Source organism: Neofelis nebulosa, chromosome 1, assembly GCF_028018385.1.
Source record: "Neofelis nebulosa isolate mNeoNeb1 chromosome 1, mNeoNeb1.pri, whole genome shotgun sequence".
Lineage (NCBI taxonomy): Eukaryota > Metazoa > Chordata > Mammalia > Carnivora > Felidae > Neofelis > Neofelis nebulosa.
In genome coordinates, this window is record NC_080782.1 from 97,259,850 (window position 1) to 97,287,407 (window position 27,558).

General features: G+C 42.9%; 2 protein-coding genes across 3 annotated transcripts in view; one reads left to right on the forward strand and one right to left on the reverse strand.

Moving 5' to 3' along the window:
- Nucleotides 1–27,558, forward strand: part of ARSB (arylsulfatase B) — a 178,054-nt gene that overhangs the window by 122,664 nt on the left and 27,832 nt on the right. The window lies entirely within an intron of this gene.
- On the reverse strand, nt 10,233–10,472 carry LOC131489102 (small integral membrane protein 3-like; the record flags this gene model as incomplete). Its single annotated transcript, XM_058690878.1, has 1 exon — nt 10,233–10,472. A coding segment is annotated over exon 1 (183 nt), but the record flags the coding sequence as incomplete, so codon positions are not given.

Genomic DNA, 27,558 nt, shown 5'->3' on the forward strand with positions numbered 1-27,558 from the left:
GTTATTATCAAAGCACTTTCATTCTTCCTGGCGTATTTGCGAAGTAGCAATCCAGAAGCAACCTTCTGCCTTTCAGGCTGAAATGTGATACTGAGCAGAGGAAGAAAAGTTAGGTGGGCTGCATGAGGCCCACCACCTCTCCCTTAGGAGAGTGTTCATCATTGCATAGGATACCAGAAATTAGAAGGCATTCAGTTCGCCCACCCTCTTTATAACTAGGAAGGAGACGCTGAGTCATTGGTCACACAGAGCTGATAAGTAACAGACCTGAAATGCACAGCGTTCCAGGTTCAGGCCTCACACAACAGTCACGTCCTACTAATTTCAGGAGTCTCTTTGTTTTCTGTTTTGCACGGGATTTGGGCGAAAGGGATGCCCAGATCTGTGTTTCAGTCATCTTACTCAAATAACAGCATGTCAGTGGAACATTACACACACAAGTGTGGCTAGAAGAATGGACACAACCGTGACACTAGTCTTGCACTTTCATGTACAACCAGCCTGTGTGCATGACTCCAGCTTCTGTTTGTAAAGCTAGTTATGTAAGTGCTGCAGTGCCTTGTAGTAATTACACTGCAGGACGGTGGTGGGATGAGAGAGAGGGGTGTAGGGACAGGGCGTGTAGCCTACTGGAACACACAGAGTTCCGAGGTGTCCAGAAGTCTGGGTTAGAATTCCAGCTTTGACTTAGTTCCCATAAGCCTGTGGATAAGTTCTTTGAGTTTCCCATTTCATCGCCTCTAAATTGAGGACAATTAAATCTGTGTCCTATAAATATGTCTCGAAAACAGTTAATAGCGATTATATTCTGGCTGCTGGGATTGGGAGGGGGCATATGTGTACTTTTTTTAGATGTATTTCTCCCGTTTCAAATTCTAGTAATGAGCACATATAACTTCCATAATCAGGAATAAAGCCGTAAAGATTTACTTTTCTAAACCAGTCAGGAGGGTTCTTGTGAGACTGTCCTATCTGGAAAGCTGCTGGGTCTTCAGTGAGTGGGAATTGGGGCCACACCAGTGTCCTTGACCCCCATGCCCACCTGTACCATGGCGGGGAAGCTGCTGTGTGACCCTTCTCCACCACCACCAGCCGCAAGCCCCTGACTGCCTCTGCTGGGATTCTTTCTCTCTGCTGAATATAGGAGCACATTTTGCAGCTTGACACAAAGTTGGCAAAATTTTGTGTCTTCTCTACATGCCAATATTTGTCTGTAGGGACTCATCAGATTTTCCTTGGTGTGGGTTGGTATATGCCCTCAGTCGCAGAGCCTAAACTCAGATATCTTTGCTCCTTTTTAATTTTCAAAGACTTTTCTTCTGCCTCCTTCACTTTGGGGAGCATTAAAATGTGTTTGGATGCTGAAGGCAGTCCCACAAGCCTTGTATCCCATCCACCCCACTTCACACAGTGCATCTCAAGTAACATACATCAAACCTTTGCTGTTAACACTTGGTGCTGGCGTCCTGGCTTTCATCCTGAGAAAATAAATAAACCACACCAAACCCACAGCCCTTTAAAAACACTAATTAATCCTCACCACAGGCCTGGACTACACAGCAATGGCAAATCCCACTGCCCCAATTTTATGTTTGGAGAAATCAGAGTAAGCAACTTTTTTTAAGGGTTCCCAGGGCTGGATAACAGAAGCTGACTTGAAGGGTTAGGGCTGGCCCTGCCTCCTGGGGAAGGGCATGTGGCCAGGGCCAGCTGCCTCGCTGAATTCCCTCCTGCACAACACCATGTGGTTACTTGCCCAGAACTCTATTTACACATCAGCCTTTATTTTTTCCCCTGGGGTTACAATGATGCCAAATCCTCTCATTTCCAACTGACCACTTATTTATTTGCTTACTTTTCTTTAATTCTGGTAGAGCCTAGAAATTTTACTTAATGGCTTCCAAAAGTAGCTGGATCAAAAGGGTTGATCAAAGGGCTAGGCTGATCTTGACACCCCACACAAAATAGACGACCCTTCACATAGTCCTTTTCAGATGTGGCAGCTCTGCCCCCCACCCTCCACACTGAAACCTACTCAGTACCCAGGTCTGTTCAAGATTTGAGGATGTCCGGGGGCACCTGGGTGGCTCCCTTTGTTAAGTATGCGGCTTCAGCTCAGGTCATGATCTCACGGTGCATGAGTTCGAGCCCCGTGTTGGGCTCTGTGCTGACAGCTCAAAGCCTGGAGCCTGCTTTGGATTGTGTCTCTCTCTGTCTCTCTCCCTCTCCCTCTTTCTCTTTCTGCCCCTCCCTCTCTGTCACTTTCTCTCACTCTCTCTCTGTCTCAAAAATGAATAAGTATAAAATAGTTTTTTAAATAAACACTAAAAATATATACTTTTTTAAAATTTGAGGATGTCCAGACTCCCCCTTTTCTCTCTCAGTCTAGACCTGACATCTTCCTACCTCACTTCCCCAATCTTACAATCTGTAAGGTAAATGCATATGCCTTTCTTCAAACCATGAAAGTTTGGAAAACCAAAACCTCACTAAATTTTGTGGGACATATCCAATGGACTTAAAGTGTAGTAAGTCCCTTTTCTAAACATTTACTAATCTGGTCTCTTTTTCATCTTTTGGTTAATATTCTCGTGATACATCTTTGTCAACCTTTTTACTTTCAATCTCTCTGAATTTTAAGTGTTTTAAGTATGTTCTTTTCAAAGGAGCATGCACCTATTTTCTTTTCTTTAATCCAGTCTAACAAACTTCAGCCCTGTATGAGTATATGAGAGTTTCAGGGCCTTTAGGGTGCTTCTGTATAAGCCCGAAATTAAACTTTTAAAAACATTTCTGGGAAGAAAGCTGAGTACCTGGTCTACCTTAAGTAATCCATAATGTGAGATGTTGGTAATCAGGCATTTATAGACTGAGCCTGTTACCTCTGGCAGCAAATACCTAGGGAAAGAATACATGGCCCCTGCTTCTGAAGAGCCTTAGGATGAGAGGAAAAACTGTATGCCCAGGAAATGATATTAACACAGTAGTAAAACAAAGTAGCAACAAATGATAAGTGATGTAAATTGAATACATAAGCACTCAGGAGAAACAAAGAAATGATGAGAGGCATTTGGGGGTGATTAGGATAGATTTCCTCGAAAAGTATAGTTTAAAATTTCCCGTTATTTTAATAACTTTGGTTTTATCTTTCTTGATTTAAATGTGAATGAAGGAAAATAATATTTAACACTGGATTAATTTTCTGTCGCTGCTGGAACAAGTTACCATAAACTCAGTGACTTAACACCACACACATTCACATTACAGTCCTGTAGGTTCAAAGTCTGACATGGATCTCACGGGACAAAAATCCAGGGTGTTGGCAGGGCCGCATTCCTTCCTGGGGGATTTAAGGGAGAATCCATGTCCTTGCCTTTTCCAGCCTGGAGCGGCTGCCCACATTATTTGGCCCATGCCTCCTTCCTCCATCTTCAAAGCCAGCAATGGAGGGCTGAGTCCTTCTCGTAGCCTTGCTTCTGTTATCATGCCTCCTCTGACCTCTTCCACTTTTAATCTTTTAAATTTTTTTAAAGTTTATTTATTTATTTAGAGCAAGTGGAGAGAGGCAGAGGTGAGCAAGAGAGAGAGAGAGAGAGAGAGAGAGAGAGAGAGAGAGAGAGAATCCCAAGCAGGCTCCACACTGGCAGCACGGGGCTCCATGCGGGGCTCAAACCTACAAACCATGAGATCACGAGCTGAGCCAAAATCAAGAGTTGGATGCTTAACTGACCGAGCCACCCAGGTGCCCCATAATAGTTCTATTTTTAATTTTTTGAGGACCCTCCATGCTACTTTACATAGTGGCTATGCCAATTCACATTACCAACAGTGCACAAGGGTTCCCTTTTCTCCACAGTGTCACCAACACTCTTTTCTTTTTGATCCTCTGCCTATTTTTTCATTGGATTTTTTTCTCTTGAGTGGTATGTGTTCCTTTTGGGTATTAACTCCTTATCAGATACATGGTTTGCAAATATTTTCTCCCATTCTATAGGTCTGTTGATTTTGTTTTCTTTTGCTGTACATAAGCTTTTTAGTATGACGTAGTTTCACTAGACTATTTTTGCCTTTGTGGCTTGTGTTTTTGGTGTTGTATCCAAAAAATCAATGCCAAGAGGTTTTTTTGTCCATTTCGAGTTGGGTTTTGTGTATGGTATAAGATAAGGGTACAATTTCATCTTTTGCATGCGGGTATTCAGTTTTTCCAACACCATTTGTTGAAGAGACTGTCCTTTCCCCCATGTGTGTTCTTGGGTTTATTTCTGGGCTTTTTGTTCCGTTGGCCATATGTCTGCTTTTATACTAGTAATTATTTACTTCCTTTGTTTTTTTCCTGCTCTTTTTCTAAGTTGAAATTCAAACTTTATGAACATTTTTCCAGAGCAAAGTGGTCTTTTTTTTTTAACTTAGATATTTTTTAATATTATTTTTTTGAGAGAGAGAGAGAGAGAGAGAGAGAGAGAGAAAGAGACAGAGCATGAGCAGGGGAGGGGCAAAGAGAGAGGGAGACACAGAATCCGAAGCAGGCTCCAGGCTCTGAGCTGTCACCACAGAGCCCAACGTGGGACTTGAACCCATGAACCATGAGATTATGACTTGAGCCGAAGTCAGACACTCAACCGACTGAGCCACCCAGGAGCCCCATCACAGTAGTCTTTTTTTTAAAGTGTGTGGTGGTAGTTTTTAAAATTTGCCTGAAAGCCCATTTTATCTGATTTAAATCTAGGAATACCAGCTCTCTTTTTGAGTCTCTGTATGAGTATATGAGAGTTTCAGTTACTGTACTTTCTTACCAACATTTAACATTGGCAGTCTTTTTAATTTTAGCCATGCTATCAGGTATGCAGTGATATGTCATTGTGGTTTTATTTTGTATTTGCTAAATCCTTGAAAACCATTGCTGCTTATATTTTGTCCACTTTTCTAGGCGTTGATGATAGAAAGGTAAACCCAGCCCTTACCACTTGCTAAGTAGCATTCCTCACCTTGTAATTTTCAAAGTTAATTTCTTAACATATACCTAAGGCATTTGAAGAGTTTTTCTTTTAAAAATAAACTTATAGGGGTGCCTGCGTGGCTCAGTCGATTAAGTATCCAGCTCTTGATCTCAGCTCAGGTCATGATCTCATGGTTGGTAATTTCAAGCCCTGCATTGGGCTCCATTCTGGCAGTATGGAGCCTGCTTGGGATTCTCTCTCTCCCTCTCTCTCTGCCCTTCGTCCCTCCCCCCACCTCTCTCTCTCAAAATAAATAAATAAACATAAACAAACAAACTGTTTTTGGAAGGAAGGTCTGTTGAGATTTCTTGTTCACCATACTGCCAGAAATGAGTGTTTACTATGTGGTATAAGTTAGAGAACTAAAGTTTTTTTATTTAGTTAATCCCTATTTTCACCATTGTGTATTAAATTACTCATTCTTGCTCACTGTCTTAGTCTTAGTTCACAAAAAGTAAAGCATGAGACAAAGACTTGAATTTAGTTGGTTTACTTGGGAAATAATCCCAGGGTGCAGGAGTAAAGAACAGATTTAATTGTATTAAATTACATTTAGGCTTCAGTACTTTACTTCCTTTTACTATAACTAATTTCATCTTGAGATACAAATTTTTACTTTGATTCTTTTTTGTTTGTTTGTTTCGTACATCTTTGAGTTATCTTCTTTTCATGGAAATTTCATGAGTAATATGCTTTCTGAAGCCTTGCATATTTGAGAATATGGCTTTCTGTTATTATTGCCCATAATGACAACTTTGTTGGGTAAATATTCGCGTGGTCATTTTTTTTTTCCTTCAAAATTCTGTAGACATTGCTCCTGGTCTCTGACATCTATTGTTGCAGAAGAGTAATCTCAGTATAGCCTGATACTTACTTTGGAGGTATCCAGTTTTTCTTTTCTTGACTAGATAATTATAGTGTTCTGTCTTTGGCATTGATAGTTAGAAAATAGATATAGATACAGATATCTAGATATCTATATGTCACCAGTATTTTGGATTTTATTTCATCAGTTTTTCTTGGTAGAGAGTGAGCACTGCACAATTCAAGATTTTTCATTCCAGGAAAGATTTAATCTGACAGATGTTGGGATTTTTATCTCTGTTCAATTTACTCCTATCTTTTGGGCAGTAGCACCACTTACATGTATGTTAGATATCCTTTGTCCTTCATATGTTTCTTCTTAATCATTTTTATATCTTTGCCATTTCCCCCCCCACATTTCAGGATGAGTTCCCCTTCACTGATCTTAATTTTTTTTTATTTTTATTTTTTATTTTTTACAGATCTCATTCTGTGTCCCTTTAATGCTTCCAGTGGCATTTCAAAAGTAATATGGCAAATTTTTTTCCTCACTACCTTTCTATAAGCTTTCCAGCTCTTTTAATTAAAAAAAAAAAAGTCAGTTTTATCACTGTATCTTTTGCCTCTTTTGTAGATTTAATATTTCATTGATTGTATTAAGTACATGAAGTTGAGGTCGACAGTTGATTCTTTTTCTTCAGTAAATAGTTCTTAAGTATGCAGTCCCTATACCTCTACAGTGATATGTTCATCTCCTTTTATGTTGTGAAATATTTTCATATTTAGGTGTATTTTATTATGTTCCATGTCCTTAATATTTTATTACTGAGTGTAAATTAGGTGGGTTTTGCTAATAATTGCCTATATTAATTATCTTTGTGTTCCACCTTTCATGCCATTAGAATCATTTCAAATATAAAAGCAGGAGGACTCATTTAGAAAAGATATATAGAACCAGTTCAGTGATCTAATGGCCAGTGGATAAGGAAGAGTGGTCTAGTGCAGTGGGCCCTCCTCATAAGGGAAAATAGTGTCTAGGTGGTTTCTTTGTATCCAACGGAGCCATTGATCGGGAGCCAATGTTATGGTCCTTTTGCAGTCAGCTGGATTCTGTTCCAGGTATGCAAGTGACTATGGCCATTTCCTGTCCTGGTGCTTTTGTACCCTGTATTAGGATGGATCCTCCTGCATGCAGCCTTTTTGTCTAGTGTGCTAGAGATGCCCTTGGACTTCCTGGCGTGGGTGACTCCTAATCTTTTATTTATTTATTTATTTTTAATATTAGAAGAGAAGGCACATGCATGCGGGGCAGAGGGAGAGAGAGAGAATCTTAAGCAGGCTCCATGCTCAATATGGGGCCCGATGCAGGACTGGATCCCACAGACCTGGGATCATGACCTGAGCCAAAATCAAGAGTCAGATGCTCAACTGACTGAGCCACCCAGGTGCCTGGGGTGACTCCTAATCCTCTTGACGTGCAGTAGTCAAAGAGGTTCTCGCCCGAAGGCTTCCTTTCTGTTCTGTCCTGCCCTAATTTCCAAATTATGAATGTTTGTGAAAGTCTGTTAGCAGATCTCTTATTTATTTCTTGGTGCCCATACTATTTTCTCAGGAAAGGAGTTTTTAGTCAGCTCTAGCTTCTTCCTTTAAAATGTCAGGGGTGTTCTTGGGGCGCCTGGGTGGCTCAGTCGGTTAAGCGTCCGACTTCAGCTCAGGTCACGATCTCGCAGTCCGTGAGTTCGAGCCCCGCGTCGGGCTCTGGGCTGATGGCTCAGAGCCTGGAGCCTGCTTCCGATTCTGTGTCTCCCTCTCTCTCTCTGCCCCTCCCCCGTTCATGCTCTCTCTCTGTCTCAAAAATAAATAAACGTTAAAAAAAAAAAATTTTTTTTTAAATATGTCAGGGGTGTCCCATACCTGTGCTTATTAGTTGCCCTCTCGCCTAAATAAGCAGTTTTAAAGAGGTTAAATACATGATACAATAAAGGAGTTGAGAGCAATCACATGGAGAGATATAGAGAAGAAACTAATGTTGACAATGCACTGTATTCTAGACACTGTCTAAGCAAACTCCCACCACTGACACTTAGCCCCTGCCTGCATTACTTTCTTTAGAGCACATATCACCATCTGTCATAATTATATTCTAAATATTTGTTTATCATCTTCCACTCCCATTAAAATAGAAGCTCCACAAGGGCAGACACTTTTGTCTTTTGTATTCATTACTGTACCCAAGTATGTAGAACATGGCATGACAAAAAGCAGTTGTTGAATATATGTCCTGTTTTGTTTTGTTTTGTTTTGTTTGATGTTTGTTTATTTTTGAGAGATTGTGCAGGAGAGGGGCTGAGAGAGGAGGGGACAGAGGATCTGAGGCAGGCTCTGTGCTGACAGCAGAGAGCCCAACCCAGGACTTGAACTCACAAAACATGAGATCATAACCTGAGCCGAAGTCAGATCCTCAACCAACTGAGCCACCCAGGCACCCCGAATATATGTCCTTTATTTAAAGGAAAATGAGGGGTGCCTGGGTGGCTCAGTCAGTTGAGTGTCCGACTTTGGCTAAGGTCATGAGTTTGAACCCCACATCAGGCTCTGTGCTGACAGCTTGGAGCCTGGAGCCTGCTTCGGATTCTGTGTCTCCCTCTCTCTCTGCCTCTCCCCTGCTTGCCTCTCTCTCTCTCTCTCTCTCTCTCTCTGTGTCTCAAAAATAAACATTAAAAAAAAATAAAGGAAAATGAACAAAAGGAAAGACTCAGGAAGGCCTTTACCAGATATTTTTTTAATATTTATGTATTTTGAGAGAGAGAGAGTGTGCATGCACGTGTGGGAGGGGCAGAGAGAAGAGAGAGAGAATCCCAAGCAGGTTCTGCACTGTCAGCACAGAGCCCAACAAGGGGCTCAATCCCATGAACCATGAGGTCATGACGTGAGTCAAGACCAAGAGTCAGCCACTTAACAGACTGAGCCACCCAGGGGCCCTAACACATCTTTTCGAAAGAGATCAGACAGATGTCAGAGGTACTTAATTTGTTTGTTTTCTCATTCTAGCACTTTATTGGAAATTGGCTGTGTACATAAATGAAATCAGACCAAAGTAAAAGCATTACTTCCACACAATATTCTGATGTCTGTGCTGTTACATAATTTAATAAGTCCCAAGATGTTTCTGATTTTGGTCAAAAGCTTGAGCAGTCCAGAAATCTCTCTCTATAAATATAGATCATAGCATCTAAACAACTATCATTGTTTTAAGTTAGTTCCAAAACCCCCTGGAAGATCTCTTAAAATCTGTAGCTTAGATTGGCTGCAGTGCTGGTGGGAGGGAATGAAGGGCGTGCACTTTATACCACAGAGCTGAGATAGCAGCTAGTGGGGTGGGGGGACAGAGCTCCTCAAGTGTGGGGCACACAAGGGCATGGGGGCTGGAGATCGTGAAAGCTGACCAGGGAACTCAGCCACTGTGTGTTTTCCCACATTGCTCAACTATCAAAGTGATGAGACTCCAGTGCAGAAAGAAGCCCATCACCCCAGGTCCCTTGCATGGCCAAGAAATGGCAGAGCCCTCCTCCTGATTGTAGACATTCTGGCACAGAGGTCCTGGGAAGTTCTACCCATCTCCCTCCCCTGCCATGCGTAATTCCCTCCAAATTACATAATGTGAGGGAGGGGCACCGCAAAGAAAATAACTCTGAGCCAAAGTGCTGCCGGCCCCTTGGAATGAGGATAGGGTGCCTTTGCTTGGTTTGACCGGAGGGGCGCTGGCAAAGGCTCCTCTTCCCCCAGTGTCTCCCTCACCACCTTGAAGTCCACCATCAGTAATTAGGTTGTTTGGCTCTTCAAAGCTTCTCAGCACTCAGCAGTAACACCTGTGTATCTGCGGTGGGTTTGCTGCTCACAGTCACAAACAGCTTTAACCTCCACCAAACCATTGGTTCTTACAACCCCATGAGGCAGGAGGGGCAGAGATCATGATCCCCATTTAAAAGGAACCCGGGGGGCGCCTGGGTGGCGCAGTCGGTTAAGCGTCCGACTTCAGCCAGGTCACGATCTCGCGGTCTGTGAGTTCGAGCCCCGCGTCAGGCTCTGGGCTGATGGCTCGGAGCCTGGAGCCTGTTTCCGATTCTGTGTCTCCCTCTCTCTCTGCCCCTCCCCCGTTCATGCTCAGTCTCTCTCTGTCCCAAAAATAAATAAAAAACGTTGAAAAAAAAAATTAAAAAAAAAAATAAAAGGAACCCGGAACCCACAGAATTAGGTCCCTTGACTGAACTCACACAGCTGGCCAGTGGCAAAATCCAAACAAGAGCTCAGATCTCCTCTCACGTGTCAAGCTCCCGAGTTCACACAACAAAGCCTGTCTGTCGCTTTTCTGAGAAGGAAGAGGCTAGGGGAGGGGACACCACCCACATCCCTCACTGCCCCTCTTGGGAGATTCTCAGTCCCATTGAGGACAGAATAAGTTTGCATGTGACAGATAATGATCGCGGTGACCAGACACAGCAATAAGGAGGTCATGATGACCATGATGGCCAGGATGATGAGGACAATGACCCAGATAGCCAGGATGTGCTTGGGGAGCACAGCCTCCATGGGGACCTGGCTGACGGCATCCATGCTACTTCACTCTGAAATGTGTCCTCCAGAATCCTTTCCTGCTGTAGTCTACACACGTGAAAGTCTAGCCGATGCGTTTGGGCTGAGGGGCCGGTACTCAGAGCTCTGCTTTGCGGTGTACGTAGTTTAAGATCCATAACAAGCGGCTTCACCAAGTGAGGGTAATAACACCTGTCCAGAGGTACTTGATTTGCAATAGCTAATGTTTGTTCGTAAAGTAAGATGTAAAAAACTTAGATTTGGTTTACTTGATGGCTAGTTTAAGAGACTCAAGAGTGCTTGAGTCCAACATGAGTATAAATTTACAGTGACTTATCAGGAAGTCATGATTATTTTGGCAACTTATAAAAATTCATTTCACAGCCTTTCTTTGATAGCATTTTGTAAAAATTTCTTCCATAATTTCTTCCAAAAAATTCAGTACTTACCTGATTTTTAGCTCCTTTCTCAAAAGTGAAAATAAGAATAAAAGAGGAAAGAGAGAAACTCAACTCGGGTATCACTCTCGCTTATAATATTTTGCCTGAGATATAAGAGTTATTGGTTATATATCTATTTCATTTAAAGAAAGCTGAGAGTTGGGTTTGGGTTATTTCTTGGACAAGCTAGAATATAGTACTTGATTTCTAACTATTAACAACTAATGTTTAAACATTTTAATGTTAGAAACTAAAAAAAAAGAAAAATCCACACTGTTCCCTTCTTCTAACTATTTTTCAAAGGCATATAAGGTTATTTTTTTCTTGATCTTTCCATGCATTATAAAGAATAGCATTTATCCTGCATTGAGCTGAAATGATTACACAATTCCTTTAAAATGAAAATGTTGATGGTGGAAACCAAATTTAAAAAGAATGGAAAGAGATACATGTAAATCACTAGACACTTGGAAGAGCACAGGCAAATCAAAGAACTACGTGCTTTTTATAATCTTACATTTTCCCCCCTAAAAATCACTTTCCAAACGGTTGACAGTTTGGCAGCTCCTAGGATGACATCAACTCTTCTGTTGTGCAGTAAACTGCTTTCTTTTAGATAACTTGATGGCACTTCATCAAGTTTGGTGATTGCGTTGAATTAAAAACCAACTGGGGTTGAGTTTAAATTCCCCTAACTGAGAAACCAAACACATTCCTGACCTTAGGCCTGCTTTTGAGCACTCAGACTTACCTTGTCTATAGGCTGCTTGACTTCTAGAAGAGAAGTAAGCAGGTGAGAGAAAACGCACGTTTTAAAGTCAATAATCAGTCAAAATAATCTGCCCAAATGCACTACATTATCAGTGCATTTCTCCAACCTTTCAGATGCTTTCAGACCAATCATCCTCTTCTCTATCTTAACTTGACCCCAAATCAAGAGGATAATGACCTTGGCACTGTTTTCCACTTCAGAAAATCAAGGATGGTTACTTGAGCTATAGTCTCTCTCAGCAGTCAGGGGCAGATTCTCACCACCAGGAAGGTGGTGAGGAAAAGAAAATTCTAGAAATTAGCCTGTTAATGGGGAAGAAAATAAACGGTCTGTGAACAGGGCTAACAGCTTTGCTGAATCTTCTAGGAACTTGCCTCTGATCACCAGGTGAAAATACTTGCATTGTAAAGTTCTGTCCCATCACCTCACTCTAAACCAGAGCTTCTAGACTTGACTAACTCTAGGGAACACCTAATTCAGCATTTCTGGCAAGCTCCCAGGTGGTGCCAGTGCTGCTGGCTCTCTGACCACACTTCACTTGGAGCACCCAGCCCCCGATCGAGAAAGTGCTTTTACCCAATTTGGAGTCCAAAATTTATAATTTAAAATATTTGTATGAAGATGTAATTTAATACTAAGTAAATATTTTGTGAGATATGCAGTTGAAGACAGAGATAGAAGACGTTAACTTTCAGAACTGTTTTATAATTGCTAATATATTAATTATATAATCAATTATGTAATTAATGTATTGTCATTAAAACTTTGTCATTTCCCCTGGAGCTCCTATTTAGACTAGCTGGATACCATTTTACATGATCTTTCTCATCATCTAAATACCAAATTGTTTTCTGATCCCAAAGTAATCTGGTGTTTGATGAAAAAAATTCACAATATGTTCAGTCCAGCAAGGCATGGAGATTTTAGAGCTCAGCTCAGTAGCTCAGTTCCTTTTTCCTTTTGTTCCTGATGTTCTCATTCTGTCAGCATTCAGGAAGAAAATCTGAACTTCCAAAAAATGGCAGTGAACTTAACATCTACCCCTCCCCTCACCTCCCGCCCAGGAAGTGGTTACCAACTCAGTAATAAGGTACTATTTCTACCTAAAGATGAGGTAGACTCTGAGACTCCAAGTTGGATTGAGTTCCGACACCTTTCAAGTACTTCTCAGATCTTGCAGAATATTGGGAATGGGTGTAGACAAACTAACAAGCTCCCAGAGAGAATAAGTAGACGAGCAAGGTGACTAACGGTTCTACTTCTGTGGAGAAGAAGGAGTCTTCCCCATGCTCATGCCCATGTAAATGGCAGAGACGTTACTCTGGCATGGGTGTTGACATCCATGCATCTGTCTGGCCGGGCAAAGCAGTAGCTGTGACACCTGTTGGTCAGTCACTGTATCTGAGAGACACAGAGCACCCTCACCTGGCATCCTTATGTGAGCTCACCTGGCATCCTGACTCAACAAGCTTGTTTTCTGTCCTCACCTTTCAAACATAAAGGCGTAAACATGTCTATAATGTCAGAGAATCTGAAAACTGAATCGCATGCACGAAGACAATGGGACAATCCGATGTTCCTAAAGTACTTCAAAGAAGATCTATTCCTTCTTTTTCCTCATGAATTGGGGCGTTTTTTTTAGAACATCCTCAAAGGACTCAGTGCAGTCTTTCTTTAAAGCATTTAGAGATCACAAACAAAACATCATATGTAATAGATAAAAACCAAAGAACATAAAATTTTATATTCAGTATCATCTCAATTATAAATTATAGGCATATTAAACACAGGATTAGAATCATCCATTCTAATGGTCCATTACCTTTGGAGAATGAGATTATGGATGATTTCTTATTTTCTTTTTAGTTCTGTTCAGCATAGGCCAGATTTTCTATAAGCTTGAATTACTTTCGCAATTAAGAATAGAAGAAGGAGGAAAAGAAGAAAAGAAAAGGGAAATAAAGCAACAGTATGATCAAGCTGGAAGTCTCTGAGCCTATACCCCTCCCACCAGTCTCTGTCCAGGGACTTAGGTCTGTAGTTAATTGTTTGATGTTTTTATGTGGTGTAGATCTGTCTACTGCCGCAGTGACAGAAATAAATTAGAGTGTCTCGGTAAAGACCAAACTCATCAATTTTTCCCAAATCTGTATTTGATTAATTCTGCAAAGGTCTAGGTCAAAGTTATTCCTCAAATCTTATTATTTCAATAAAGAAGCCCAAAGTTTCCAGGTTTGTCAGGAAATTCATTATCACCGTAAAATAGCAAAAGGTCACAAAATGTCTCCTTCCACAATCAAATAGCATATAAGAAAAATTTCTTTTTCTCAACAATTCATTACCCCAGCAGAACCAAGAGAAACTTCTGACATTTCAGATCCTTTTGCTTCAGGGGAAATAAATGTTCCATAGATCATGGAGAAAAATGACAAACAAATTAATGAAAAACAAATACACTCCTGCAGCATACTCAGCCATGCCAGACCAAACACAAGTCAAAGTGAGCTTTTATTCTCAGGTCTTTGTGACTCTGAAGAGTGACAGTTTCCATAATGGCATCAGCACTTCAGTTACAGAAAGCTGTACACACACCGAAGAAGAAGCACAAATTAAAGAAATATGCCATGGAAAAACAGAAAGAGGAATTCTGTCATTTCATGCATATTTAACTGTAGTGGGAAAATCATTGCTGGCAAAGCAGTGTTGAAATTTTGAGCTAATACGTGGAAGCATTCTAGAAGTTATCCACCCCTCTCTTCATAATGCTTTATACAAAGTTGTAACTTGCCTGAATTTAGCTCAGTTTTCCCACATCCTAGAAATTCTTTCCTTTCATTCTGGCCACATTTCTCTCTTCCTCTCTAAACTTTGTCAGGGAGTAATTAACATGTACTTTCTCCGGATCTTCAGTTTCCATTCACTTACAGACTAATTTTCACAGCGAGTACATTTCCATTTTCTTTAAAAAACAAAACAAAACAAAAAAACAACAACAACAACAAACAGACAAAACCACACAAACAGTACAAATAAAGCCAAAATTCACTCTGACTCCCAGCCCTAGTCTGCTCCTTAGAGATGGCTGCCACTAATAGTTTTGTCCTTCCGGACACTGTAGTTGTACTTTCTTATATAATATGGAGTGTGTGTGTGTGTGTGTGTGTGTGTGTGTGTGTGTGTGTGTGTGTCTGTGGGTAAATGCATGTGTAAAATACTTCTTCCATATATATGACGGCTTATTAACAATTTTTTTGTGACCTAAGTTTTCCACTCAATGATCTGACTTGCACATCTTTCCCAGTCAGTACATATAGAGCAGTGGTTCTCAGCTGGGGGCACTTTTGCCCCTCACGGGACACTTGATAATTTCTGGAGACATTTTTGGTGGTCGCGGCCTGTGGTGGTGATGTTGCTGGCATCTTGTAGGTAGAGGCCAGGGTCAAGGATGCTGTTGCACGTCTTTCAGTGCACAAGACAGCCACCACAAAGAACTGTCCACCCAAAATATCAGTAATGCTGAGGTCAAGGAACCCTCCTATGGAGCTACTTTATTCTGTATAGTATTCTGTGGTTTATTTCGCTAGTCATGCAACAATGTACATTTTGATGAATTTTTAAAACGTTTCTTTGTGTCCATCATTGAGTGTTTCTTCCATTTACTTTTCACCCAACTGCAAACTACCCTCTTCCCCAAACATCCCCGTAGGTTACTAGTGGCCTCCTAATTTCCACATCCCTTGGCTCCTTTTCAGAATAAGCTGGCTTGGCCTTTCCATGACACTTGTCAGTGCTCTTTGTCCCCTTCTCCTGGAAGTATTTAGCCCCCTGGCCCCAAGCCTCTGCTCCTGTCTACATCTGCTGCCCCTTTTCAATCGCTGGTGCCCGCCAAGCACCATGGCCAGAGCTCTTGCTGCCCTCCAGGCACTGTGCTAGGCATTGGGGCATGAGGATGAACTGGGTGTGGGTTGAGCTGTCGCAGGTCCCTGCCCTGGAGACCCTCTGGTTTAGAAGACAGGCACATCTGGGAGTTGTGCAAAGTGAGACATGCCCCAATCACGGTGTATGCAGAGCTTGCTGAGTGATTCAGTGAGCGAATAGCTAAAGTAGAAAAGATTTTAAAAGACTATAGAAAAACTCTTTCCTTCACAGTTCAGAATGTACTGCATATTTCATCTTCTTGCCTACTTCTCTCATAACATACATTTATAAAAATAAATCAAGGAAAATGCTTTCTTCACACCCTCCCCCCCCCCCCCCAACTCTTCCTCTGCTTGGAAACAGCAACAGCATTGTTTCATTCTTGCTCTTTAGGGAGTATGCTCTGCCTTGGCCAAGGCAGACAAAATATCAAATTAGAGAAGCAAGTCTGTTTGCTGCTGGCTGAGGGGTGGGAAGCAAGGCAGGCACTGACTCCTCTCCATCTGGGGCTTCCTTCTCCTCCCCGTTGTTATCAACCTCCTGGGTTGGAGGACTCCAGGTCCCTGGAACAATGAATCTTAAGCCCCTGCCCCAAACCTGGCAGCAAAGGAAATCTCAACTCTCCAACTCGGTGCTCAGAGTGAACTCCTCAAACAAGTAATGAACGTCCACTGGGCAGGCCTGGGGAGATATAAAGATACCTGGTGTGACCCAAGCCCCCACAGAACTGGAGGGAGTTGGGGTGGTGGGTGGGAGGTACATATAAACAGCTAGTCAGTGCAAAGCACAAAGAATAAAGTTAGCCCTTAAATGAAGATTGAGCAAAGCTGCTTAAGGAGAAAGGTGGGAGGAGGGTGCAGGGGCAGGAGCTAGCCATGATAAGGGATCAAACAAAGCACTTGCAAATCATTTCCCATCGCTCAGAAATAAGAGTGGTTTGGGGGTGCCTGGCTGGCTCAGTCAGTGGAGCATGTGACTCTTGATCTTGGGGTTGAGTTCAAGCCCCACGTTGGGTGTAGAGAGGACTTAAAAATAAAATCTTTAAAAAAAGAAAAAGGAAAAAGAGCAGTTTTGCTTGATGGATTCATTCAATTTAAGCAAGGTAAGTAGGACTTCTGAAAGGAGGGATGCTCAAGTGGTGCAGCTGTGGTTGTGTGTCAAAGATCTTAATTTGACTCATTTCCGTTCAAGTCCATTTTGTGCGGGTCATCTTATCTAATTATTAAAGGCGCACTGCTGATTGCTCCAGGGCTGTGTGCGGGTACTTTGCACGGTGTGTATTTATAGTTCTCGTACTTATGTTAAAGCTGGGTGGGGTCCTGGAGTTTAAAGGATTCAGTTCAAGCCCAGAGGGCAGAAGGGAAGGGTTGGCGATGTGCAGGACTGGGGAGGGCAGCACAAACAGGGAGGTATGGAGCCGTTGGTCAAATGGGTCGGCGAACAAGGACACCCAGTAGTAACCATTGCCACTATTTATTTCTGGTCTACCAAGGCCCTCCTTTGCCTCTCCAAGTAGAGAACTGATGCCACTGAGAGGCAGGTAGAAGACTGCTGTGGACATTCCCCAAGGGCTGCTGTATTCATCTATTGCTGTGTAGCAAATCACCACACACTTTACAACTTAATACAGCACCCCTCTATTATCTCACGGTTCTCAAGGTCAAAAGTCTGGGCAGGCTCTTGCGTAGGCTCTCACAAGGCGACCATCAAGCTGGCGGTCAGGCTTGGCTTTCCCCTGGCAGCTCCAGGGCGGCTCCGCTGCCAGGCTCAGCTAGGTTGTTGGCAGGACGCAGTGGCTTGTGCTTATACGACTGAGATTCCTATTACCTCTGCAGAGAGAGAGGCTGTTCCAGAGGCTGTTCTCAGGCCCTTGCTCAGTGATCCCCTCCATCTCAAAGACAGCAAGAACCTTCCTCTTGTTGAAATCCTTCCATAATCTCCCTGACTTTTGTGCTCTGAGCCAGAGAAAACTGTTTTTAAAAGGCTCAGGATTAGGGTAGGCAGCCCAGATAATCTCCCTATCTTGAGGTCACTGATAGTGACCATTGTATCCACAGAGCCCCTTTTGCCGTGTAAGTCACATAATCACGGGAGTAACACCAAGGGACAAAGGGCATGGGTTTAGAATTCAGCCAACCCCAGTTGCACAAAGTGTGGTTCCGTTTGACCTTGAAAAGACACCTGGAGATCCAGGGCCCAGAAAACTGTGCTCAGAGCAGGGGTAGAGTGGGGGTAGGGAGGACGGAGATTGGCACAAGGAAGGGAAGTGTTCTCAGGTAGCCAAACAGCAACTTTTGGAGGCATAATCAGAGGACTGTGCTGAAGAATTAAGCTCCTTTATCAGTTTGTCAAGCTTCTTTGCAGGGCCCCATAAGCATTAGAATAATGAAGGGCACAGGGTCCCTGCCCTTTACCAATTCACAGTCTAATGAGATTATAAGGCATCTCCTAGACTGGAAATGTTGTCCTGATAAATATGTATACCCTGAGACATCCACATATCTTCAGGAATATAATTGTATATATTTTAGGGACTGGCCTGAGTACCTAGCACCTTTAGTTTTATATGTGATTTGTTGTTGTTGTTGTTGTTGTTGTTGTTGTTGTTGTTGTTTGGTTTGTTTGTTTTTGTTGTAATCTTGGTTTGGCTTGCAGCTTTTTGTGTTCCTCTCTATATTCAACAAATACTTCTTGGGACTGATTACATTCACAGCACTCCCCTATTCTTGTATCTAGGGCTCCTCAGTCTTTATAGTGCTTAAGAATCACCTGGGCAGCATTTAAAAATGCAGCTTCCTGAGCCCTCCTTCCACACCCCTTGAGGATCTCTGAAGCTATCTTTCGATCAAACAATTTGGCAGTTCTAATGATACAGGGACCATATTTTGAGGAAGGTTGCTATAGGGGCAGGAAGAGTATAACCCAGAGTTTCTTAGGTTTCTTCAAAGTTTCTTCAAAGAGCATATAAATGAATCAGGGAAATAAAATGTAGATCTATTTCACAAAAACTGATAATACACAACAGTGGATGCTGAAGAGCCACTGAGAACTAGAGAAAATAAAGAATAGGTGAGATATTACATAACGAGAGGAATATTCCTAAATAAAGTTCTCAGAAGATTTCAGAAGAGATTGGGTTTTAACTAGGCCTTAAAAGAGGGGCTAGGTCATTTCTGGTGGGGAGAATATTTGAGTCAGGCACGATGGCCTTATGCAGTGGCAGATAGCTCAGCACCACCTAGGGGGACTGACTGGCTTGATATCTCTTCACTGCTTCATCGAGGATCTGTCTTGAACCACAACCTCATTCTTCTTCCTTATTGGGTTGCTTTTAAGAATATTTCATAAGAGATTGCACATGTACATAGAAAAAGAACTTAATCATAGTTGAAATATATGCACGGAGTTATGTATAATTCCAGCCTGATTTAAGTGTCGATCATGCTGAAAACCTATACAGACTCCAAATGGAGATGGCATCCGGTTATTAAGATGCCAACCCCTTTCATTAACAATGAACATTTTTGCTCTGTATCTTTTCCTTCAGAGGTGGCGGGCATACAGACATCTCAGACAATGCTGCCAATCAGTGAAAGAGAGGAAGTGGTCACGAAATTCAATGTGAGAACACTCTATCAACCTTTTGCAATGGGGAGCCTTTGTTTATTCATATAACCCATATTGGGAGCTCTTTCTATTTAAAGGGATTACTATCTGAGTGATTTATTGGAGACTGTTTGATACTTGCATTTTATAATTCTTTTTCCTCACTCAAGCGGTTTTGAATAGATATCCCCTGCTTTCCAAAATTCCTGTTTTTGCCGCTTCACTTTTACCAATGATGTACTTTAGTACTCGTTTTCAGGAGCCAGAAGAAGTCCGAAGAGGGTTTTCACTTTTACGAAGAAAGGTGAAAATCGAGAATAGCATTTGGCATTTGCTTTGCAGCGAGGTCTCCTACAGGCAGAACGCACCCTGGGCAGGGAGGGTGGGCCTGCCAAGCTCCTTCCCCAGGAACCACACTCAGCACCTGAGCATCAGGTTGCTGCCTAGCTTTGAGCTGCGTCTGTGAGCATCTGTGCTTTATTGCGATTTATTCTGTGCATCATTAGCAAGATGTGTTCTAAGGTATCAGAAAAGCCTGAGATGTTATATTTTGAGCTTGGAACACTCAAAAAATTTTCCAGGTAAATGAGTGGTAATTACTTCTTTGATTTATGCTACTTCAGCTTGTGAAAGGTTTCACGAATCGCTCTGCTTTTCAGTAGCAGGGGAAACCTGCATCAGAATGTGATGGCAGAAAATATATTCTACTTAGTGAAATCAGAAGAAGATAAACAGAACTCTCTCTTTTGCTGATACTCATAGTAAATACAAAATGAGAAACAGTAGAGATTTGTATGATACTGTATGATCCTATTATTTTAGAGTACAAATCACTGTTGTGGGGTTTTCTTAAGTGATAAATAAATGCCTGGGTGGCTTCAGGTAGAGGCTGTATCTAAAGGCTAATTTGCATAATTAAATAACACAGAATTTTGTGTATTCCTGCAAGAGTAGAAAAAGTGTTAGTGGAAATATGTTTACTTGTTTCTTCTAGGTACAGTCATAATTTATAAACTTATCACCATCATCAATTATTATTAAACTCATATGCACCCTGGACAATCTTGAGCCCTCTAAGCTTCATCTAATGCTACATCTAATTGTGGGTGCTGGGCATGTGCACCAGCATGTGTTTGAACAGAATGTTCCTTTGACTTTGTTTCTGGAGAATGTGATAACCACTACACTAGGGAAACCGACTTTGACTTTGTTTCTGTAATACGACCATATCAAATATTTGGGGTTACTTTAATCATTTCTACCAAGTTGATCTTGACTGTTTTTTTACCATTCCCTGTCTGTCTGTCTATCTATCTATCTATGTGTATGGTTTTTGTTGTTGTTGTTGTTGTTTTTAACATGTACATCAAGTTTGAAGTTTCCTTCAACTACTTTCCCAGCCTGGTTTCAGACCCGTTGCTCCATGAGGAGCTTGTCTACTCTCCTCTCCTCTCTACTGTGAATACTCTTCTCTTAACATTAGGGAGGCCTGCCCTGCAGGACACTGTGTTTCCCTCCTCAGCTCAGTGCCTGTTCTCTTATCTTTGCTTCACTTGTGCACTTCCCAGGACCTAGCAGACAGCCAAGCACTTGCATACCACTCTGTCAATGCTGTAAATACCCCTCACCTTGAAGGGGGGACGGTCTTGGAGCACTTTCCTGTTTCCAAATTGATTTGCTTAGGGATTCCAATATGCAGCGCATATGCATATGACCCTGGGGTACTCTTTACTGCTTACAAGGATGTGGCACTTTTTCCAATCACTTAAACAGTCAAGTGGCTCTGAATTCATATCTTCCAGGCAGCACTTGGCCAAAAATTCTGGATATGTAATCTCTGGTACAGGATTAGTTCAGTTGGCAGATATCCTTCCAGTTTAAAAGAGAAAAGAGAAAAAGAAACCGTGGATGAAATGTGAATATACTGGGTTTTTTTTTTTTTTTTGTCTGCTTTAATAATTAGTGTTTTTCAGATATTCAGCGTCTGCTTTTGATATTGAGGTTTCAGAGACTCAAATCTCTGAGACTCAAATCTTGTATGGTCAAGATTGCATATTCATCGCTTCACACAATATATAGTTTTTGAGATAACGATAGAATTCCAAATGCTGATACACCCAGAAGAGAGTTTGCTTTCTCACCTCACACATCTGTTTTGCTTTATGCAGGAGAAATTTCACATGCCAGAATGGCTTTCAGTGGATAGAGGCAATCTGCTTTATGTTGAGCCTCTGCAGTTCACAGATGCAAATGTTTAGAAAGCAGTGAGGTTAACATGGTTATTTCTTCATCTGAAATGTCCCCAGTCACTGCTTTTGTCCTTTAAAAAATAAAACAAAAAAACCTTTGTTATAAATCTATTGTGTGTAATCCTTATAGCCTTGCCTCATAATTCTCTTATCAGAACTAAATTAACTCTTCAGTGGCCTCCTAGGATGAATTTCAGGGTCCTCCCAGTTTATACTGCTAGTTTGATTGTGTCCTCTTGATAGAATTGATGTTCTCGGGGAGGGAATGAGGGAAGCATTTTCACTACCCAGAACAGAATCCCACTAACCAAAAGAACAGCCCCCACCCCAAAAAAAGTTCCAGGCTATCAATGTGTGTCCTCAATTATTTAATCAGCAAATATTACTGAGCATTGTTGTTTCACTCTGCTAGGAAATGTGGACAAGGCAAGGATAATATACAGATGCTCACCTCAAAAAAGGTACAGTCTGGTTGGACAGATGCCATCTAAAATAATGTAGGTGGCAATGTGTAATACGTGTCAGATGGCACTTCCTTACTGTGCTCCTGCTGCTCCCACAAGGAGGTTTATTACCCTACAAATCCAGACATGTTTTTCGAGGTTGTTTTTTTCAACGATTATTAATTTTTGAGAGAGAGAGAGAAAGAGAGCACAAGCAGGGGAGGGACAGAGAAAGACAGAGGGAGACACAGAATCCGAAGCAGGCTCCAGGCTCTGAGCTGTCAGCACAGAGCCCGACGTGGGGCTCAAACCACAAACCATGAGATCATGACCTGAGCCGAAGTCGGACGCTTAACCGACAGAGCCACCCCAGCACCCCTCAAGTTTGTAATTGAACCCAACACTTGAGGACCTGAATCTTATGCAGAGATTTACCTCACTCTTCTTGTATTGCTAAGTTGTTATGCTGTGTGAAGCTGTCTGTGTGGGAAGAAGTTTATGCAAACAACACTATGTCAAAGGTTCAAGGCGTTTGAGAGCTTGGGAGAAGTCTAACCACAGTCATTTTCTGATACAATTGAACAGAGGAGTCGGCCACTGAAAGTTCCCGAAACTCCCGAAGCACAGGAAGGCCAAGCGCAGGTCCTGATTGAAGAGGTTTAACTAATATAGTCCCCGGTAGCACTCACTGCGGCAGGAAGGCCTTGTGTTTTTCTGAAAACGTGTCCTAAATAAACCCGCAAAGCTGTGTGCTAATTAGAGTTTCGTGATTGAAGGTGCAGTTCTGTTGGTGTCTAGAATTAGAACAGCATAGAGTGTCACCCAGAAAATGAGCTCACGTGGCAAAAACAGACAAAACCCTGCTGTCAGCAGAAATCTGGTCTGCTTTTCTGCTATGGAATGTGGGCTTCCAGACTCTCTAGACCGTCTCTTTCCAAAGCAAATGAGAAACAAATAACTCACAGGCACCAGCTTCATTTTTCCGTTCAAAGCACGGAGTTTTCACTATGCTGCTTCAACCTGTGTTTGCACGACCGAGTTCTCCAGGAAGTACTTACACCAGTGGTACTAGAAGTTCATGAGATCAGAATGCCGGTTTGGGGTTTAAATGTAATCGCTTCCATTCCTATTTCCCCTCCTGTCCTAACTCCCTGCATGGCAGGCTCTGTCTGTGCTTGTCCCCAAAGGAGAAATGACAGTCCTACTCTGAGCACTTGAAGACAAGACAAATAAGCGTTCTGCCTTGGCAGGAGATCTCAGGGGGTCAGTGAGGCATGAGGGTGACAGGACGCTCGAGACGTGAATAGAGATTATAAGAGCTAAGTTTGCTAAGGATAAGCTAGGGAGCAGCGCTTTTTCTTCTGGGACAGCAGATGGGCCACTCTCTGCCACATCAAAGGTCTGGTGGGGTGCTCACCATGCTGGGCCACCGGATCAAGGTTTGATGAGAAGGGTCCAAAGAAAGGCCCTTCTAATGCAGTCTATACCTTCTGCCAACATTCAGCTGCCTCTGATTCTTCTCTGAGACTGGGGCTCCTGGGGACAGCCGAAATCAGTGGGCTAGGCAGGCAGGCAGCTTTGAGAAATGTGTCAATGGGATGGAGGTTAGGGCCAGGCCTGTAGGCCTGCTGTGAGGAGAGCAAGGCAGGCCCCAAGTCTAATGGCAGGTTGCTAGGGCACAATTATCAGAGCAGGAACGCAGGGGTAAAGGCAGATAGGCAGTGAGTGGCCAGATGGCCTGTACCAAACAGCTGCAGGGTCACTCCTGCCTGGTGTCAAGCCTGCTCCTGGGGCTCTGGCTGGCCTTAGCCTGACTGCCGCATGGATCTCTCAGCTCCAGCCAAAGGGCAAGATGCGCTTCTGACTGTGGGAGCTGAGCCAGACCTGACAGCCCCTACCCTTCTCCCTGAACATGCCCCAGAATTATCTGTCTCCCTGTTGTTCCTTACTCCTTCCAGCTCCTCCATGGGACTGGCCCTCAGTCTAGACATACGAGAGAGTCACCCGTGATATATGTGAAAAATCTGGTACCAGATGCTTCCCCCTCTGGCTGGAGGTGGGCCTGAAATCCTCCCCCAGTGGACTCATTTGCCTGCTTAGCGTCCTTCATTGAGCCTCCAGTGCCCGCTCCAGAACAGAGCCAGGCTCAAGTCCGCAGTGTGGGGGCCTTGCCCAGGGCTGCACAGCCACATTGTCCCACCCCGTTTCCTGCCCCTGCCCTGTACTGGCTTTCATGCTCAGCCATGCTGTGTTCTTCCCGTCCCCCTGTGTGCCACAGGCTTTCCTGCCTCCGTGCTTTTCCTCATGCGGCTCCCCTTGCCTTGAGCGCCCATTCTTGCCTTCCTCTGCCTGGGGAAATCTGGCTTATCCTTTGAGATCCAGTTCAAACATAACCTTCCCCGGTAATGCCATTCCAGCCAGTGCCCGCACCATCTTTCCTGGCAGAATTAAATACTAATTTCTTCTCCATTGGTGCCCACTCAGCATTTTATTTGCCCCTCTTGCCCATTATGACAGGCTTATGCATGCACATTTTTGTTAGATTCCACACCTCTCAAAGACAGGCACCTGGCCGTCTGTCCATTCAGCTTTGTATCCCTCCCAGCCTAGTGCCTGCAACATAGTTTGTAATTTACACACGTCTGTGTTGCAAATCCGTTGCCTAAGATGGAAGCCTTTAGCGCTCATCAACATTTTAACTCTGACTAGTTGTGAAGGTCAAAAGCAGGGCACGTGGAATTGCTAACATTTATTGGTGACTTTCTGTGTGCCCCACCTTATTCACCATCCAATGGAAATGTCAGCCGGGACACCGTTGGCCCAAGCAGAGAGGGCCACAGGGGCTATCCTGGTTGCCTCCAGTGACATTGCAAACAGAGCGGAGGCGTCAGCTGATGCTGAGTGCTGAGCGGTCCTGGAGGCTGAAGTGAGATTTGTCCCTTGTGGCCTTCAAAACTATTTGGCTTTCTGAAGTTGCCTGTGGCTCCGGATATCGGGGAAATACTTTAATAGGAGTGCTTCTCTGTGCTGGGAGGTATAAACGCAACATGAAATGAATCTTACTCCACCCAGTACAGGATGTGCTCTGTGAGCATGCTGGGCTGCCCCGAGCCAGCTACAAGCACTAGGAGGGTGTCCTTCCAGCCACCCCGGAGCCAAATGCAGGCCTCATTACAAAAGTGTCTTAAAAACCATGCGACAGCAGACATTGGAACACTGACTGGATATCTTTGTCTCTTCAGGCTGCCATAACAAAATACCACAGTCTAGGTAGCTCATAAACAACAGAGATTTATTTCTCACAGTTCTGGTGGCCAGGAAGTCCAAGTTCAAGGTACCAGCATGGTTACAGCCTACACTTCCTGATGCATAGCCATTATCTTCTTGCTGTGCCTTCACATGGTGGAAGGGGAAGGAATCTCTCTGGAACCTCTTTTATAAAGCACTAACCCATCCATGAGGACTCCAGTCTCATGACTTAAGTGTGCCACCCCTTTCTTTAGGGGTTAGGATTTAGACATATGAATTTGGAGGGGATATAAACATTCAGACCATAGCCCTGGATATGTGAAGCCATTAGGGAATCATTGTTAATATTCTAGGGAACATTGCTCATCTTTGCTCATTAAATCATTGTTAATGTGATAATAGTATTGTGATTATGTTTTTTTAAAGAATCCTTATCTTTTAGAGATATATATACTAAAATATTTACAGGTGAAATGTTATGATGGCTGGGATTTGCTTTGAAACAATGTGAGGAGGAGGGAAAGGCAGGGAAAGATAGAGGATTGGCCATAAGTGGATAATGGTTGGAGTTGGTGTTGGGTACCTTGGTATTATATGCTATTATATTATGCTATTCAGTCTACTTTTTGGTGTGTGCTTGGAATGTTTTATAATTAAGGTGTTTTTTTTTAAGTTTTAATTTTAATTCCAGTTAGTTTACATATAGTGTAATATTAGTTTCAGGAGTGCAATACAGTGACTCAACGCATTTGTACAACACCTGGTGCTCATCACGACAAGTGCCCTCCATAATCCCCGTCACATCTTTAGCCCATCCTCCCTCCCACCTCCCCTCTGGTAACCCTCATTGTGTTTTCTATATAAGGGGCTGTTTCTTGGTTTCTCTCTCTCTCTTTTTTCCCCTTTGCTCGTTTGTTTTGTTTCTTAAAGTCCACATATGAGTGAAATCATAGGGTATTTGTCTTTCTCTGACTTATTTCACTTAGCTCCACTTTCATAAGCTCCACTTATGTCATTGTAAATGGCAAGATTTCATTCTTTTTTAGGGTTGAATAATAATTAAGGTTTGTTGTTGTTGTTTTTTTTTTAAGTATGTGGGAAAGAAAGTTATTTTGTTCTCATCCCTTCAGTTCTTCGATTCACTTTGTTATGTCTCTTTGCCTCACTCAAGGTCACCTTGACCTTCGGGAAGAGGGTCCAAATTATTGGCATCCTCACCCCTTTAGCACTTTCACGTTCCTCAAATATATTTAAAGGACTCCTCCTCCTTCTAGAACCAGAAGGGTGGGGGTCAGCTGAAAGTCCTAGAACGGTCTACACTTCACAAACTCTGGGCTTAGGCTTCTTCTGGTTTGAAACACTTGCTTATCCCCAATGAGAAGTCACTGCCTCCTTGATGATAAGTTATAGAAGAGAAACGTACCATTTTCACTGAGTCTGGACCCCAGGGAGCTGGCATGGGTTAGTTTTATGGAAGGACACTTTCATGGGGCTGACTCTACTTGGAAGCCAACTGATGAAGATGTGTTATCTGAAAGAATCTAGGCACCACCAGCTGCTTAGGAACACAGTGTGGACAGCATGCTCAGCACTGAATTATTTAATCTCTCCAATATTTCTATTTTATCTCCCCCCACAGATTAGATGCTCTGAAGTCCATTAGCTTAATGCTTTCCAGAGTAGATTTTCTCTGGCCTCATTTCCACCACCCTCTTGTTCCCCACTGCACCCCCACCCCCCACCACACCCCACCAGGAATGCTCTGTGCTCACTTTATTGTCCTCAACCACTGCCCGTCTTCATGGCCCTGCTTTCTGCCTGTGCACAGTTACAAGAGACTCGAGGAAGAATAGCTGATTGGTAGTGACAGGGAGCGGGGGAGCAAGCATGGCAAGAGTGAGCCAGCTGGTGAAGTCTTACATGGAACGATTTAAGCCTTAAGAGTTGTCAGGGATGCCTACCCCTTTGAGTTAACATCTTGTCTAGCTTCCGATCCATGGCCCATTTTCTAGTGGTCTGACTTGGAGGAAGCTACCAAAGCCATACTTATCACATTCCAGATGCCACAAGAGCTCTGGGCGTTAGTGAATACGGCACATGATTAAGTCAGGATCCAGGAGAAGCTGACAGTCAAGAATAATGAGGCAAATCTAAGAGGCTGGAATGCAATGGCATAAAGGTAGAGGGCTATGCTGGCAGCCATCTGCAGAGAACAGCATGAGGAGGAGTGGCTGCCTGGCAGCTTTCTGTGATATGGCCACAAGCACCTACAGACAAATTTTGAAAAATCCAGTTACATGCATAGAAGATGTTGGAGGCGTCAATAGTATAATGAATGCAGAGGAGGGGGGCCAACCCGGAAACCACACTTTGTTTCCTGTAAGCTTCTGAAGGGGGCGCGGGCATCTCAACAGATGTTAGCTGTTAGTAAGATATTATTATTTCCCTGGTGGTGCCTGATTCAGTTTGTTGTATGCAGAAGTTGAT